Source organism: Dipodomys merriami, unplaced genomic scaffold (genome assembly GCF_024711535.1).
Source record: "Dipodomys merriami isolate MVZ:Mamm:240054 unplaced genomic scaffold, mDipMer1.0.p SCAF_52, whole genome shotgun sequence".
Taxonomy (NCBI): domain Eukaryota; kingdom Metazoa; phylum Chordata; class Mammalia; order Rodentia; family Heteromyidae; genus Dipodomys; species Dipodomys merriami.
In genome coordinates, this window is record NW_027206091.1 from 6,360,042 (window position 1) to 6,376,150 (window position 16,109).

At 54.3% G+C, this 16,109-nt stretch overlaps 2 protein-coding genes across 4 annotated transcripts; one reads left to right on the plus strand and one right to left on the minus strand.

Moving 5' to 3' along the window:
• Nucleotides 1–2,157, plus strand: Ffar2 (free fatty acid receptor 2). Of its 2 annotated transcripts, none has more exons than XM_069999055.1 (2): nt 1–76; nt 179–2,157. In XM_069999055.1, exon 2 carries the CDS (start codon nt 521–523, stop codon nt 1,499–1,501), a length of 981 nt encoding a protein of 326 aa, XP_069855156.1. In that variant the 5' UTR covers nt 1–76; nt 179–520; the 3' UTR covers nt 1,502–2,157. The 2 variants fall into 2 exon arrangements, with proteins under 2 accessions (XP_069855156.1, XP_069855157.1); XM_069999056.1 differs by having other exon boundaries at nt 18–80.
• Nucleotides 2,158–7,627: 5,470 nt separating this feature from the next.
• On the minus strand, nt 7,628–10,899 carry Krtdap (keratinocyte differentiation associated protein). Of its 2 annotated transcripts, XM_069999057.1 has the most exons (6): nt 10,721–10,899; nt 9,130–9,168; nt 8,993–9,034; nt 8,806–8,850; nt 8,244–8,291; nt 7,628–7,779 (listed from the first exon to the last, which is right to left on the minus strand). In XM_069999057.1, exons 1-6 carry the CDS (start codon nt 10,805–10,807, stop codon nt 7,741–7,743), a joined length of 300 nt encoding a protein of 99 aa, XP_069855158.1. In that variant the 5' UTR covers nt 10,808–10,899; the 3' UTR covers nt 7,628–7,740. The 2 variants fall into 2 exon arrangements, with proteins under 2 accessions (XP_069855158.1, XP_069855159.1); XM_069999058.1 differs by lacking the exon at nt 8,993–9,034.
• Between the last annotated feature and the right edge of the window lie 5,210 nt (nt 10,900–16,109).

Here is a 16,109-nt window from a genome sequence, read left to right on the forward strand (position 1 = left end):
GCGGTGTGTGCAGACGGTGTAGGAATGGGCCAGGGGGCTGGCATTCACCGTGCAACCTCGAACCCAGGACATCAAGGCATGTGTGTGTGGCTATGTGGGTGTATGTGGGGAGGGGGGGGGTGTCTCCTGACTCTGCCCTTTATTCTATTCTTTTCTTCTTTCTTTCTTTCCTTTTTAGGTCCAAGACTGGAACTCGAACACAGTACCTGCTGCTGCTTTGGCTCACTGGCTGGTGCTCTCCCAACAGAACCACACCTCAAACATCCGCTTTTCTTCTTCCTTTTTAAAAAAAATCAGTTGTGGGGCTTGAACTTGGGGCCTGGACACTTGTCCCTGAGTTCCTTGGAGGCATAGCTCCACTTCTGGCATTTTGTTTTAGAAAAAAATCTATTTTGGTGACTCATTGGAGATCAGATGCTCACTGACTTTCCTGCCCGGGCTGGGCTTTGGAACCACGATCCTCTAGATCACAGCCTCCCGGAGAAGTGAGGATTCCCAGACTCCAACCTTCCCAGGACCCATGGCAGACCGGTACAGCACGTGGATCCTGGCGGCCTACGTGGTCATCTTCATCACCGGCCTCCCGGCTAACTTTGTGGCTCTGCGGGCCTTTTTGGGGAGACTCCAACAGCCACACCCAGCCCCGGTGCACGTCCTGCTGCTCAGCCTCACGCTGGCCGACCTGCTGCTGCTGCTCCTTCTGCCTTTTAAGATGGCAGAGGCGGCGTCGGGCTTCGCCTGGCCGCTGCCCAGGGCGCTGTGCGCGCCCACGGCCTTCGCCCAGTACAGCAGCATCTACTGCAGCACCGGGCTGCTGGCGGCCATCAGCGTGGAGCGCTATTTGGGGGTGGCCTTCCCGGTGAGGTACAAGCTGGCCCGGAGACCGCTGCACGGCGTGCTGGCCGCCCTGCTGGCCTGCACGCTGGCCTGCGGCCATTGCACCATCGTCATCGTCATTGAGTACGTCAACGCCACGCAGCTGGCCACCGCTGGCCGCAGCTGCTACGGCGACTTCTCGGCGGCCCAGCTGGCCGTGCTGCTGCCCGTGCGCCTGGAGCTGGGCCTCGTCCTCTTCCTGCTGCCGCTGATCATCACCGCCTTCTGCTACTGGCGCCTGGTGCGGCTGGTGTGGGGCCAGGCCCACGCGGGACCGCGGCGGCGCAGGGCCGCCGGGCTGGCCGTGGTCAGCCTGCTCAGCTTCCTGCTCTGCTTCGGGCCCTACAATGTGTCCCACGCCGTGGGCTTCTACCTGCACACAAGCCCCCCGTGGCGCGTGGACGCCCTGATCTTCACGGCCCTCAATGCCAGCCTCGACCCGCTGCTGTTCTATTTCTCTTCTTCCACGGTGCGCAGAACTTTCTGGAAAGGGGTGAAGGAGTGCCATCGCCAGGGTGCCTCTCTGTGGGGCTGTAGAGCCAAGGAGAGGGGGGAGGCCGCCAGTGGGAGCCCAGGCCCGGGCCATGCTGAAGCCACTCTGGGCTCAGAGTCTTCCCCAGGCTAGCCGCGTCTACCCGCTGAGGATTTGGAGGGTTGGGGGGGGCAACCCCAAAAGTTGGGAAAACTTGGAGTTGGAGGTGGGGAGGGATGGGGGTGGCTCTTAGAAATGTGATTTTGTTGTTGTTGTTGTTGTTAGCGGTGGGGCTTGAACTCAGGGCCTAGATGCTGTCCCTGAGCCTCTTTTTGCTCAAGGCTAGCGCTCTGCTACTTGAGCCACAGTGCCACTTCTGGCTTTTTCTGTGTATGTGGTACTGAAGAACTGAACCCAGGGCTTCATGCATGCTAGACAAGCGCTCTACCACTGAGCCACCTTCCCAGCTCAAAGGGCAGAATCTTAAAGCTTTGAAGCAAGCCCTGAGTCTGGTTTCACCCTGTCAGTGCTGGAAAGAAATGGATGGCCAGAGATGGAAGAGTACTACACAGTAATGAAAAAGACGCAGGCTTGGGGGAATCCTAATCTGGGATGGGGCAGGGGAGGGTGATTCAGGGGCTCGGGCCGCTCATGGTTGGACTCTGGGTTGCTTGGCTGAGTTCTAGAAGCAGCTTCCTGAGGGTTTGTGCTGTGTCTTCTATGTTCAGCTTGGAGCGGAGCAAGATATGGAGGGGTCGTCTTTATACCCCATCCTGGGCCAATGGCTTCCCCCTCCCCGGCCACCCCCTTTCCCCCCACCCCCCGCCCCTGGGCCCAAGCTGGTCCAGAAGATGGCACAAATAAATAAATAAATAAATATGAACTCTGAGGGGTGGGACCCTGATCGCCGTGGTGTTGAGATCCAGACAGCACAGCAGAGGAAGAAATGTGGACAGATGTGCACAGATGTGCACAGATGATGTGCACAGGCGCAGCTCCACTGTCAGCCCAACAGACCCGGGAGGGACACAGAAAGAGGGGGCAGTGGAGCCCGGCTCTGAGCTGTCTGTCTGTCTGCCTGGTCTGTTCCTGGGCCTAGAAACACTTTCTGTGCCGCTCAGGAACATTTCATCTGTTCTGCTCTCCTCCAGTGCAGAGTCTTTTGGCTGGCTTTGGGCTGGCCTCCCTCATTTCTCTGCCTTCACGAGCCCCGCCCCCTCTCGGGTGCTCCCCTCCCCCCCCAATCTTGCTTTGTCAATCATGAGGCTTGAACTCGGGACCTGGGTGTTGTCCCTGAGCTCTTTTGCTCAAGGCTAGCTAGTGCTCTACCAGTTGAGCCACAATGCCACTTCCGGTTTTCTGGTGGTTTATGGGAGATAAGAGTCTCATGGACTTTCCTGCCTAGGCTGGCTTTGAACCCTGATCCTCAGATCTCAGCCTCCTGAGTAGCTAGGATGACAGGTGCAATGGCTTCTGGGAGGCCATGGGGGGGGGGAACAGGAGCCCAGGCCGAGAGGAAGTGACTGGACTGCTCTCTACCATCCAGGCGTCCACCACCTCCCATCCTGGCACATTGAAGAAACTCACGCCTGCTCAGGGCTGAGCCAAATCCCCGCCAACCCTGAGGTTCTCAGCCACAGGAAGTACAAAATAAAGCGCTCTGCCCCATGCCGGTGGCTCACGCCTGTCATCCAGGCTACTCAGGAGACTGAGATCTGAGGATTGAGGTTCAAAGCCAGCTCAGGCAGGAAAATCTTGGAGACTCTTATCTCCCATGAACCACTAGAAAACCAGAAGTGGAGCTGTGGCTCAAGTGGCAGAGTGCTAGCTTTGAGCAAAAGAGCTTAGGGACCGTGGCCAGGCCCGGTTCAAGCCTCAGGGCTGGTGTGCACACATGTGCACGCACACTCACCCCCATTACATAAAAAATAAAGGGTTTTGCACTTTGCAGAGGTATGAGAACATTGCCAGAAGTGGTCTGAGACTCACAGGGCAGAGCTTTAGTTCCATGCTTACAAGGCCCGGACCTGCCAAGTGGGCCGCTCAGGCCAGTAATCCTAGCTACTCCACAGGGAGAGATCGGAAGGATCATGGTTCAAAGCCGGCTAGGAGAGAGGAAGAAGAGTTGTGAAACTCCATCTCAACAAAGACGCTGAGTGTGGTGGTGGGTGCCTGCTGTGAGGGGATTATCCATCAGGAGATGGGGGCTGGGGCCAGCCTGGGGATATTTGAAACAGACAAAGTGGGACAGAGCTCCCGAGGTGGGGCCTGGCCAAAGGAAGCAGAGCACTTGTTTAGCAAGTGTGAGGCCTCAAGTTCAAACCCCAGCATTGCCAACGAAAGAGGGGGGGGGGGAGAAAGGAAGAGAGAACAAGAGGGAAGGAGGGAGAAAGAAAAGAATGAGAGACAGAAAGAGAGAAAAGAGTGGTTGGAGGCGTGGTTCAGGTGGTAGAGTGCCAGCCATTGCGTGAAAGCAGGCATCAGGTACCGAGTTTGAGTCCTGCTCTCAGATCTAAAGAAGAAGACAGGAACCCAGTAGCCAGGAGGGAAAATCGAGGCTTCTAACCCTGGCACATAGTAAACTTCATGGGGCTGGCTGAGTTTCCTTCTGTGAACATCCGGGTACCTGCATAGTTCTGGGGTGTCCATCTCCCCCCTCCCCCGGCACTCCTGGGGCCCCCGAGCAAGAGGACAGATGGGTAAACAGAAATAGGAAGGCATGGTTAATGAATAACGTGGAGGGTAGCCTCGAATTGGCAGCTACCAGGAAACGCAGGTGGCAGGAATTGGTAGATGCCCCTCCCCCTGCCCCCCCAAAAAAACTAACTGGCTTGGCTTTGTGGCAATTGCCATGTGAGGGAAGATGTTATTGGGTGGGCATGGAAGGTTCTAGAAAAGTATCCAGGATGGCAGCTTTCTCCTTCGGATCGCTCTCTCCCTGCCTCTGAGCTTCCTCCGCGCCTGGCTATGGTTCAAGATTTTTTTTTTCTTCTCTTTGTGTTTGCCTAACCCCCATTTTTTCCTCACCCCCCCTGCCTGCTTTTTATCCTTTGCCTGTAGTGAGCAGGAAGTGGGGACATTGTTCAGCCGTGAATGAGGCATGCCAGCCCGGATATTGGGTCAAAGATTCTTTGAACCTTCGGAAGACCGTGCGGTAATCCAGTCAGCTTTGAAGCTCCGGCTTCCAAGGCAGATCGGGGACCCCAGATGGCCCAGGGAGAAAGTCTTCACAAGGAAATGGGGAGGCCACCTGACCCCATGTTCTTGATGCTGCCCCGGGATAGAACCCTAAGACACATCCAAGCAAAACCCAAGAAAGTTCATCAGTAAAAAGCACAGAAAGAGCAAGAAGCCGGGTTCTGTAGCTCACACCTGTAATCCCAGCTACTCAGGAGGCTGAGATCTGAGGATTGCGGTTCAAAGCCAGCCTGGGCAGGAAAGTCCATGAGAGTCTTGTGTCCAACAAACCACCAAATTAAAATTTAGAAAAAAGAGCTAGAAGTGGAGCTATGGCTCAAGGGGTAGATCCATCTTGCGATTGGGCTTGTCTGTGACTCAGTTTCCCCAGGCAGCTCTGTACAACTGCAGGGCTAATGGCCCCACAGCTGTCACGCATTGTACTCACCCCAGGCTGCAGAGACTTCCCCATCCCTGAGACCGAACAGCCATCCAGAGATCAAGGCTTCGCAGGCCAGAAATGGAACCAGAACATTCATGCACCTTGTTCACTCCTGTCTACCCCTCCATCAGTTCTCCTCTACATAAATAGCCCACAATACCTTTTGCTACATGATGGGCCAGGTATAGAGGGTTCTGGGGGTGCTTTGTACCATTCCCCATATGGATTGTTCTGTGTGACCCACAAATGCTGTGCTATTAAAATGCTCTTGGACAGAGAAAAAGTTCCCCATCCCTGCAAGAGACTTGTAAAGTGCTGTGGGAGGCATGGCTCAGTTGGTAGAGAGCTAGGGCAATGAGCAAAAGTGGCAGGTACCGAGTTCGAGTCCTAATCTCACCCTAACCAAAATTAAAATTAAAGCTGGTCACGAGTGGATGGTTCACACCGGTCATCTTAGCTACTCGGAGGCTGAGATCTGGAGGATCGCATTTCAAAGCCAGCCTGGGCAGGAAACTCTGTAAGGCTCTTTATCTCCAGAAAACTGGAAATGAAACTGTGGCTCAAAGTGGTAGAGCACTCATCTTGAGCAAAAGCTCCCAGGGACAGTGCTCAGGTCCTGAGTTCAAGCCCCAGGACTGGCAAAAAAAAAAAAAAAAAATGCTGTCTGTCTGTTCCTCGCGTGATGGTCTTGTCTAGCTATCCATAAACTCCTTGAAAGCAGGAACTGAGTTTACTGTCCTTCAGATGATCCACTTCCTCAATTAACCAGCAGGGCCGCTGTGAGCCAAGCCAGCTGCTCATCAAGGTCCAGATTCAGCCTAAACAAACAGAGCCGGGTGGGGCAGACACCGGGAGAGGCCTTGCTGCCTTTGGGCTCACTGTAGGCCCAATGTGCCTCTGTGTCCCCATATGTTCAAGAAAAACACCAAGCACAAAACCAGACATCAATTCAAGTAATGTGGCGCTGTAAGGGCAGCGATCAGACCAGTCAGAACCACGGCCACAAGGACATTAGCTCATGTCTTCGCACCTTCAAAGTAGCTGGATAGATGTGTGGATGAATGAATGAACGAATGAATGAATGGATGGATGGATGAATAGATGGCTGGGTAGATGAATGGATAGGTGGCTGGGTGGATGGTGGATAGTTGGGTGGATGGATGGATGAATGAGTAGGTGGTTGGCAGGTGGGTGGATGGATGAATGAATGCATGGATGGATGGATGGATGAGTGGATAGATGAATGAATGAATGGGTGGGGGATGGATAGATGAATGAGGCTCCCTGAGGCCCTGCTTAACATTCTCTTTTATTCTCTCACTCCTTTGGTCACCAGATGTGGGCTTCCTTGGTTTCCCCACTTACATTCAGAAGCACAGGTTGCTTGAGATCCTCAGGTGAAGCATTTCAAGGGAGCACCATGGGGTGACAGTTCTAGGACTTAATATAGCAAGACGAAGTGGAAAATATCATTTTTTAAAAAAAATCTAAGCCAGGCACCAGTGGCTCACGTTTGTCATCCTAGCTACTCAGGAGGCTGAGATCTGAGGATCATGGTTCAAAGCCAGCCAGGACAGGGAAGTCTATGAGTCTCTTATATCCAATGGACCACCCCCCCAAAACAAAAGCCACAAGTAGAGCTGTGGTTCAAGTGGTAGAGCATCAGCTTTGAGCCAAAGAAGCTCAGGGACAGTGCCCAGGCCCTGAGTTCAAGCCCCAGATTCAGTGTGCACACACGTACGCGTACACACACACACACACACACACACACACACACACACCATTGCACGAAGGGTCTAGGGTTTGGGAAAGGCGGGTAGGGGAAGATAACGCAGGGGAAGCAAGCATTTTGGGTGTCCCCGCTGCTTTAGGGAGAAGGGGCTGGGATGCCAGGGGACCCCCAACAGGTTGGTTTTTGTCCCCAAGGCTCCATCATGAGATGAATACATCATTTTGTTTTCTCCCACAGGAGGCTCCACCCATTCTCCCTCCTAGATAAAAGGCTCCAAATGCAATAGAACACAGGGGAAAGCAGTTGGAACACTGTAGTTCACCTGCTTGTACGTGTGTGTGTGCCAGGCCTAGGACTTGAACTCAGGGCCTGGTTGCTGGCCCTGAGCTTCTTTGAGCCACAGCTTCACTTCAGGCTTTTTGGTTTTTCATTGGAAATGAGAGTCTCACAGACGTTTCTGCCCAGGCTGGCTTTGAACTGTAATCCACCAGATTTCAGCCTCCTGAGTAGCTAGGATGACAGGTGTGAGCCACTGGCACCTGGCTTCCATTATTTCTCTTGCTTTCTATCCTTCCAATTTTTTTTCTCTCTCTCTCTCTCTCTTTCTCTGTCTCTCTGTCTGTCTCTTTCTCTCTCTTGTCAGTCCTGGGGCTCAAACTCAGGGCCTGGGCACTGCCCCTGAGCTACTTTTGCTCAAGGCTAGTGCTCTACCACTTGAGCCACAGCACCACTTCTGGCTTTTTGGGTATGTGGTACTGAGGAATGGAACCCAGGGCTTCATGCATGCTAGACAAGCACGCTACCACTAAGCCACACTCCCAGCCACTCTCCTCCAATTTTCTCCTTCACTCTTCTCTCCCAGCTCAAGATTTCCACCCTCAGCCTCCCCTACCTCCAGAGCACAGGGGCTGAGGCCAGAAACAGGAGATTGTGTTTAGATGGAAAACATTTTATTGAATCGCAGAACCAGGGGAAGTCATTGGAGGCCGGGAGATGGAGGCCAGAGTAGGGGGTGGCGGTGGGGCTGGAAGTCTTGGGGTCTCACTGTTCATCCGGGGTGGCACTCCTCAGGCCCTTCAGCTGGAAGAAGAGGGGGAGCGTCAGGCTGGGGAGCCCCATGAGGAAGCCAGCACAAGATGGGAGGCAATTGATTTTCTGTCTTTTGTTTTACTTCATGTTTGGTGCTGGGCTGAGGGCTTGAACTCAGGGCCTGGGCACTGTCCCTGAGCTCTTTGTGCTCAAGGCTGGCACGCTACCACTTGAGCCACACCGCACCACTTCAGGCTTTTTAGTGGTTCATTGGTGAGAAGAGTCTCACAGACTTTTCTGGCCCTGCTGGCTTTGAACAGCCATCCTCTAGATCTCGGCCTCTTGAATAGGAGGGATGACAGGTGTGAGCCCCAGCAGCAAGCGATTTCTAAGTTTTCATTCTCTTCCAAACACATCTCCTTGACTCCCTCCCCTCCCCCCCTCCCCTCCCCCTCTTCCCCCAGCTTTGCTCCCCTCCAGCTTCCTCTTTAGCCCTAAAAGGATCCCACTCTTACCTTAGGAAACGCCTCCCAGTTAAAAAAGGGAAATGCCCTTTTGACTGCCTGCAAGAAGACAAGACAAAAAGAGCCATGTGTGTTGGTGTGTGCATGTGGGAGGAACAGGGATCAGTATACACTCTCAGAGAAACTCCCAGAAGCCATTGTGGCTCTGTTTATAGACCACCCCCAAGGTCTCACTGTGCTGTGGCCCTGGGCCTTCAGCCTCCAAGAAGGTCCCACCATCCTCCTTCATTCCAGAACACTCCAGCTCTCAGCCTGGCACCCGTGGCTCGTGCCTGTCCCCCCAGTGACTCAGGAGGAGGCTGAGATCTGGAGGATCACCGTTCGAAGCCAACGGGGTCAGGCAAGTCCCTGAGACTCTCATCTCCAATTAATCAACCAAGAGCCAGAAGTGGAGCTGTGGCTCAAGTGATCGAGCACTAGCCTTGAGCACAAAGGCTCAGGGCTAGCACCCAGGTCCTGAGATCAAGTCACACACACACACACACACACACACACACACACACGCAGGGACAAGCCTAAAGACCCTCTGATCAAACCCTACGATGTGGCTCACCTCCATAATAGCATGCCAGTTTAGGAAGTCATCACTCTTCAGCAGCTGGGGAGAAAGAGGGGGGGAAGCAGGTGAGTCTGGGTGGGGTAGGGGGGTTTGAAGTTAGCCCCAGCCCAAATAACGGAGCAGGCGAAGGGCCAGCGGCCTAGCAAGCTGATCACCGCTCTAGCGAGCAGGCCGTACTCACAGATTGCATCTTGTTGAGGTTCAGGAACTGGTTATTAAAAGCCTAGGCAGAAAAGCAGGGTGTTAATCAAGAGGCCAAGAGACCAGAGTTGGCGGAAGGGGAGAGGCCCAAGCTGGAGTGCAGGAGCCGCGCCTTACCTCCGATCTCGCGTCATAATTGGCCATAGTGGTTTCTTCCTGGGAAGGGAGAGAATACAAGAAGCCCATGAGGCCTGGAGCCCGTGGCTCACGCCTGTCATCCTAGCTACTCAGGAGGCTGAGATCTGAGGATCACGGTTCAAAGCCAGCCCGAGCAGGAAAGTCCATGAGACTCTTATCTCCAATTAACCACTCAGAAAACTGGAAGTGGTGCTGTGGCTCAAGCGGTAGAGCTCTAGTCTTGAGCTGAAGAACTGAGGGACAGCGCCCAGGCCCAGAGTTCAAGCCCCACGATTGACCAAAAAAAAAAAAAAAAAAAAAAAAAAAAGCACATGAGCTGGGGTGGGGCTGGTGGGTGGTTTATGTCTACTGAGGAGGCTGAGATCCGGAGGATCGCTGTTCAGAGCCAGCTTGGGCAAAACAAACAGGAGAGATTTCTTTTTTCTTTTCAATGAGCCAGCATAAAGCCAGAGGTGGAGGCCTGGCTCAAGCTGGTAGAGTGCCAGCCTTGAGTGGAAGAGTCTGAGCCCCAGGACTAACACACCACACCTCCCCCAATCCCCCCCCCCCATGCTGCCCTTGACTTCCTGCCAGGTGGGACACGTTCCAGAAACATCCATCCTTCACCATAGACAGTGAAGGATGCCAACTGGCTTTGTGACTCAGTTGCCCCAGCATGCTGGATTCCCTACCCCTCCTTCCTCTACCACCCAGAGCTCCTCTTCACAGAACCCGACCGTGCAGCCCCAGGCCCAACAGCCCCAATCCCATCATGCTTTGGGGTTTGGGTTTTTGGTTTTTCCTTTTGTTTTGTACCAGTCCTGGGGCTTGAACTCAGAGCCTGGGCGCTGTCCCTGAGCTTTTTTTTTTTTTTTGCTCAAGGCTGGTGCTCTACCACTTGGGCCACAGTGCCACTGCCAGCTTTTTGGTGGTTAAGTTGGAGATGAAAGAGTCTCTCAGACTTTTCCTTCCCTGGCTTGGCTTGAACTACAGCCCTCCAGATCTCAGCCTCCTGAGTAGCTAGGATGCCAGGTGTTCTTGATAGGCAATGTGAAACCCCAATAACTTACCTGAGCCCCGAGTCCCTTCTCAGGAGTCCGGAGGCCTGCCTCCACCCCAGGCTTTCCTGGCCGCCTCCGGCTGCTCCCTTCTCTCTCCCAGAGCCCTGGCTTCTAACTACCTCCCCCCACCACCCCCTTCTCCGCCATAGCCAAACACCAGAGCCCCTTGTCCCTGGGGTGGTAGAAGAGTAAGAAAAGCCAGGTGAGGAGATGCACTGGGCACTGGTGCTCACGCCTGTAATCCCAGCTACTCAGGAGGCTGAGATCTGGAGGATCACCATTTGAAGACAGACTCAGGATAGGAAAAATCTGTGAGTCTCTTATTAATCTCCCATGAATCAGCCAAAAGACAACAACCACAACTGAAAAATGAAGTTGTGGCTCAAGTGGTAGAGTGCCAGCCTTGAGCAAAAAAAACTCAGGGACATAGCACCCAAAGGCCCTGAGTTCAAGGCCCAGGGACCAGCATTAAAAAAAAAGAAAGAAGTGAGAGAGAAGGTCGATAATAAGAAGATGAGGGCTGAGCTCACCTTGGAAGTTTCTAGAGCGGCGCCCTGGACCGAGTGGAAGGCCAGGAGGGACAAGAGGACCAGAGCGAGGAGGACGGGGAGCTTCATGGTGCGCGTTTCGGGGTGCTCTCAGGCAGGGCCTGGCTCTTATATTCCCCCAGGAGGTGGATGGGACAGAAGTGGGGTCCGCACCCCGTGAGTCACCCCCACCCTCGGGCGGGGAGGGGTGGCCTGCAATGGTTCCCCAACTGCCGTGGATTTCGCAATTCGCCCGCTGCCCCACCCGGGGTGCTGGCGGGTTGGGGCCTGCGTGCCCGGGGCACCCGTGGGCCTCGTAGGCTGGGGGCAGGTTGGACCTGTCCCTCCCGAGCCACCGCCACACCCAGCCACCGCTCCTTCGGCTTTGTGTCTTTTACCTTCTGTCACTCACACAGCTCTGTGTGTGTGTGTGTGTGTGTGTGTGTGTGTGTGTGTGTGTGTGTGTGTGTGTGTGTGTGTGTGTGTGTGTGTGTGTGTGTGTGTGTGTAGGACTTGAATTCAGGGCCTGTCCTGTGCTCTTTCAAGGCTAGTGCTCTACCACTTGAGCCACAGCACCACTTCTGGTTTGCAGGTGGTTCATTGGAGATAAGAGTCTCATGGACTTTCCTGGCCCAGGCTGGCTTAAAACCCCAATGCTGGGGCTGGGAAGGTGGCTCAGTGGTAGAGCGCTTGCCTTGCACGCATGAGGCCCTGGGTTCGATTCCTCAACACCACATAAGCAGAATAAAACTGGGAGTGATGCTCTGGCTCAGGTGGTAGAGTGCTAGCCTTGAGCTGAAGAGCTCAGGGACAGCGCCCAGGCCTAGAGGTTGAGCCCCATGACCGACAACAACAACAACAATGAAAAAAAGAACTGTGATCCTCCAGATCTCAGCTTCCTGAGTAGCAGGCTTTCCCTTATTCCCAGCAGGCCTTTTTCTTGTTCACCCTGGCCAGCCTGCCTTGACTTCTCCACCTCTTCCTATTGGCCATACCTGCCCATCTTCCCCATTCTGTGTCTCCATGCTGCTTTCTCCCAGCCTGGCCCTCCTTCCAGCCTCTAGGCTCCGCATAGGCCTCATGCAGACTACAGGAAGCCCTCGCATTGCTCAGCAGAGGCATGTTGGAATCCATGGTGAGCATTCATCTATCATACTTCTTTGCTGCCCTAACTTGGGCCTGGACCCGAGGATGTGATTAGAAACGATGTCTCAGGGGCTGGGAAGGTGGCTCAGTGGTAGAGTGCTTGCCTTGCATGCATGAGGCCCTGGGTTCAATGTCTCAATACCATATACACAGAAAAAGCCCGGAAGTGGTGCTGTGGCTCCAGTGGTAGAATGCTAGCCTTGAACACAGAGAGGCTCAGGGACAGCGCCCAGGCCCTGAGTTCAAGCCCCAGGGCTGGCTCAAAAAGAGGGGGGGGGGCTTGGAGAAACTGCAGCGAGGCTCTGAGCGATCCCTGTGGAGAGAGGCGGCCGCCATGCTGGCTGCCGGCGCCTGATCACCCCGCAAGCCCATTCCCCCCACCCCACCCTCAGCTTTGCCTCCAACCCTGCGCCGCGCAGCCTGGCACAATGTCCGCTCCACAATGCGGCTCTGCTGGCCCGGCTGGTTCCCCGCATGAGCCTGGGATCGGTCAGGACAGAGGCTGGGGCCCCCAGGCAGAACCAGCCCTTATCTGAGGGTGCGGTACCTCCTCCCCAGCCCACCGCAGCCCACTTGCCTGGCGGCCTGGAGTGGGAGGCCTACAGAGCCCACGTGGGCCATCTTTAGGACGACTCCCCCGCCACCAGAGTTTGGGTCCCCCGGTCAAGTCCTCCAGGGCTGCCCCCTGTCTTGTGTCTGTCCCCTTTTGTGTCATCTCAGATGACCCGATGACTAGAGATGTCAGCAGCCCAAGCCAAAGAGGGGGACTGCAGGGGGACACGCAAGAAGCGTGGACAGGGCTGGTGGCGCATGCCTGTAATCCAGGCTGCTCAGGAAGATGAGATCTTGAGGATCACAGTTCAAAGTCAGCCTGAGCAGGAAAGTCTACAAGACTCTTATCCCCCATGAACCAGCAAAAAGCCTGAAGTAGAGCTGTGGCTCAAGTGGTAGAGTGCAAGAGTTAAGCAAAACAAACAAACAAAACTCAGGGGCAAGACCCAGGTCCCAGTGCTGGCACTAACAAAAACAAAACAACAAAGTAGAAAGTGGGCAGAGTTCCACATCCCCCCCCCCCCAGAATAAATGGCTCTTTTTCTAATTAGCTAAGCAGCAACTGGAAACGTTTCTTACCCATCAGACCCCCACCCTGCACCAGCACGGGGAAGGAACAAAGAAGAAGATGCCAAGAACAGGGGTTATGCAAACCAGCATCATTAGCATATGCTAATGAGGGACCAGCCCTGGCATGCAGCGTTGGAGCTTCAGCACCTGGTTTGGCTCAGAGCTAGATCTTAGGTAACACCGGCCGCCCGTGTCCCCCCACGGTGGCTAATTTCCTGAGAACTGGCTGCGTGCCCAGCTAAATATCCTCCTGCCCACGACCTCACGGAAATAGCAGAGATTCTGTACCAGAGAGACTGTAATTAACCTGGATGTGATAGGGCAATCCAGCCCACGAAGTAGTCAATAACTTAAACCCAGGTCACAGTATCACATTGATGGGCCCCAGGAGCCTGAGACTGGGTTGTATCTTCTTGAAGCATAAGGGTCCAGCCCAGAAGTGCTCTGCGTGTGCCAGGCTCTTGTTATGAGGGCCTAGTCAGTGCCTGCACCACACACATTGGCATCACATGTGGCCAACTGATATGGGCACCAGTGCCTCACGCCTGTAATCCCAGCTACTCAGGAAGCTGAGATCAGGGGCTATCGTGGTTCAAAGCCAGCCTTGGGTAGGAAAGGCTATGAGACTCTTATCTCCAAGTAAGCAGCAAAAAGCCAGAGGTGGTGCTGTGGCTCAAGTGGTAGAGCGCTCGCTTGAGCTGAAGAGCTGAGGGACAGCGCCCAGGCCCAGAGTTCAAGCTCCACAACCGACAAAAAAACTTAAAAAGAAAACGTGAGCCTCACTCCTAAGGGACCCCGTCAGCCCTCAGATTAGGCTAACACCTGCTGGCTCGGGGCGGGGGGGGGCCTGCAGCACCCCCAGTCTCCTGTGGCTCCTGTGTCTATTCACTGGCTGACATGGGAGGGGTGTTGGGTGCGCCACTTGGGGAGCAGAGCTAGGAAGAGCACAGTTCCCTTCAGCCTGGGGCATCCAGTGAGGTGAGGTCCCATCTCAAGATGGATGCCAAAGGGGTGTCACACACCTGTAATCCCAGCTACTCAGGAGCCTGGGATCTGAGGATTGTGGTTTGGAGCCAGCGCCCGGCAGGAAAGTCAATGAGATTTTTATCTTGAATTAATGAGCAAAAAGCCAAAAGTGGAGCTGTGGCTCAGTTGGTAGCGCATCATCTTTGAGCAAAAAAAGACTAAAGGATGGCCCCCCAGGCCCTGAGTTCAAGCCCCAGTATTGGCGCGAAAGAGAGGGAGAAAGAAGGAAGGGAGGAAAGAAAGGAAGAGGGAGGGAGGGAGGAAGCAAGGGAGGGAGGAAGGGAAGGAGGGAAGGAAGGAGGAGGGAGGGAGGGTGAGTAGACAGAAACAGAGCAGGCCGCGGGCCTCCGTCTCTGAGTCGGCTTCTTCTGTCTCCCCAAGGATCCCAGTGCATGGCTGCTTTCCCACAGGTCGGTTCTCACCGCACCCCAGATAGGCCAGGACTTGAATGTGGACGGGAGATGGGGTGCAGCCCGGATTGCAACACGCGCGCGCACACGCGCACACACACACACACACACACACACACACACACACCCAGGCTGGGAGCCAACATCAGGGTGTTGAACAGGGAGCTTGAAAAAAAAGGGAGCCTAGTTCCTCAGGACCTCGGTGAACACGTGGGTGACCAGCCTGAAAGCCAAGGATGCTGGAATTTGGGGTGTCAGGACAGGACACCTATCCCTTTTCCTGACTCCCCAATGCCATGATGACACCCACCAAAAAAAAAAAGTAGCTGCCTGGCGCAGCCAGCGTGGTTCTTTCTTTGCAACCCACCCTGGACGCCCTTCCTTGGCGGAGGCTTCCTCCAGGAAGACTTCCGGGATTGCTCACACTTCATTCCCACCCTTCCCCCTCCTTCTCCTGCCTGTCTGCTAATCCCTGAAGATGTCTGGATTAGTCACGTGAAAGAATAAATAAATAAACCAAATGGAATAAATAAACCAATGAAGGAACTGTGGGAGATTGATAGGAGGTGTGAAGAAAACAGGATGATATAATAATAACGATGATAATGATCATAATAACAATCCTAAATAAAGATGGGAGGAGAGGAATGCATGAATTTAGGACCTGGAAAGAAGTACAAAAAGAGAAACAGGGGGCTGGGAAGGTGGCTCAGTGGTAGAGCACTTGCCTTGCATGCCTGAGGCCCTGGGTTCGATTCCTCAGCACCACATGAGCAAAAAGAAAAAAGCCAGAAGTGGTGCTATGGCTCAAGTGGTAGAGCACTAGCCTTGAGCTGAAGAGCTGAGGGACAGCACCCAGGCCCAGAGTTCAGGCCCCACGACCGACCAAAAAAAAAAAAAGAGAAACAGCTGGGCTCTGGTGGCTCACACCTATCATCCTAGCCTATCATCATCTCAGAAGGCTGAGATCTGAAGATCATGGTTCAAAGCCAGCCCGGGCAGGAAAGTCCATCAAACTCTTTTTTTTTTTTTTTTTTTTTTGGGTCCGGTCGTGGGGCCTGAACTCTGGGCCTGGGCGCTGTCCCTCAGCTCTTCAGCTCAAAGCTAGTGCTCTACCACTTGAGCCATAGCACCACTTCTGGCTTTTTTCTTTTTGCTCATGTGGTGCTGAGGAATCGAACCCAGGGCCTCAGGCATGCAAGGCAAGCGCTCTACCACTGGGCCACCTTCCCAGCCCCTCCATCAGACTCTTATCTCCAATGAACCACCAGAAAACCGGAAGTGGTGCTGTGGCTCAAGTGGTAGAGCGCTTGCCTTGAACCAAGAACTTAAGGACAGCGCCCAGGCTCTGAGTTCAAGCCGCATGACCAAGAGAAAGAAGAAAAAGATTCAGCAAAAATGCCAGGAGTGGAAGGTGTGGATCAAGTGGTAGAGCACCAGCCTTGGCTGCGGTCAAGCCCTTGGACCAGGCCCTGGGGACAGGTGTGAGGATTCAGGTAGAACTGAAATACACAGCTGGGGCTGCGTCCTGTGCGCCCCCCTGTGTCCATGCGTGGTACTGCAGGGCCACCTAAGGCCACACACTGAAAATTGTCAAGGACCCAAAGAAAGGGAGGAAGAGCAGAACCCTCATCTTCCTCCCAGGCAGGCATCGGTTTAATCAAACTGGCTTTTGATTGAGGCAATTG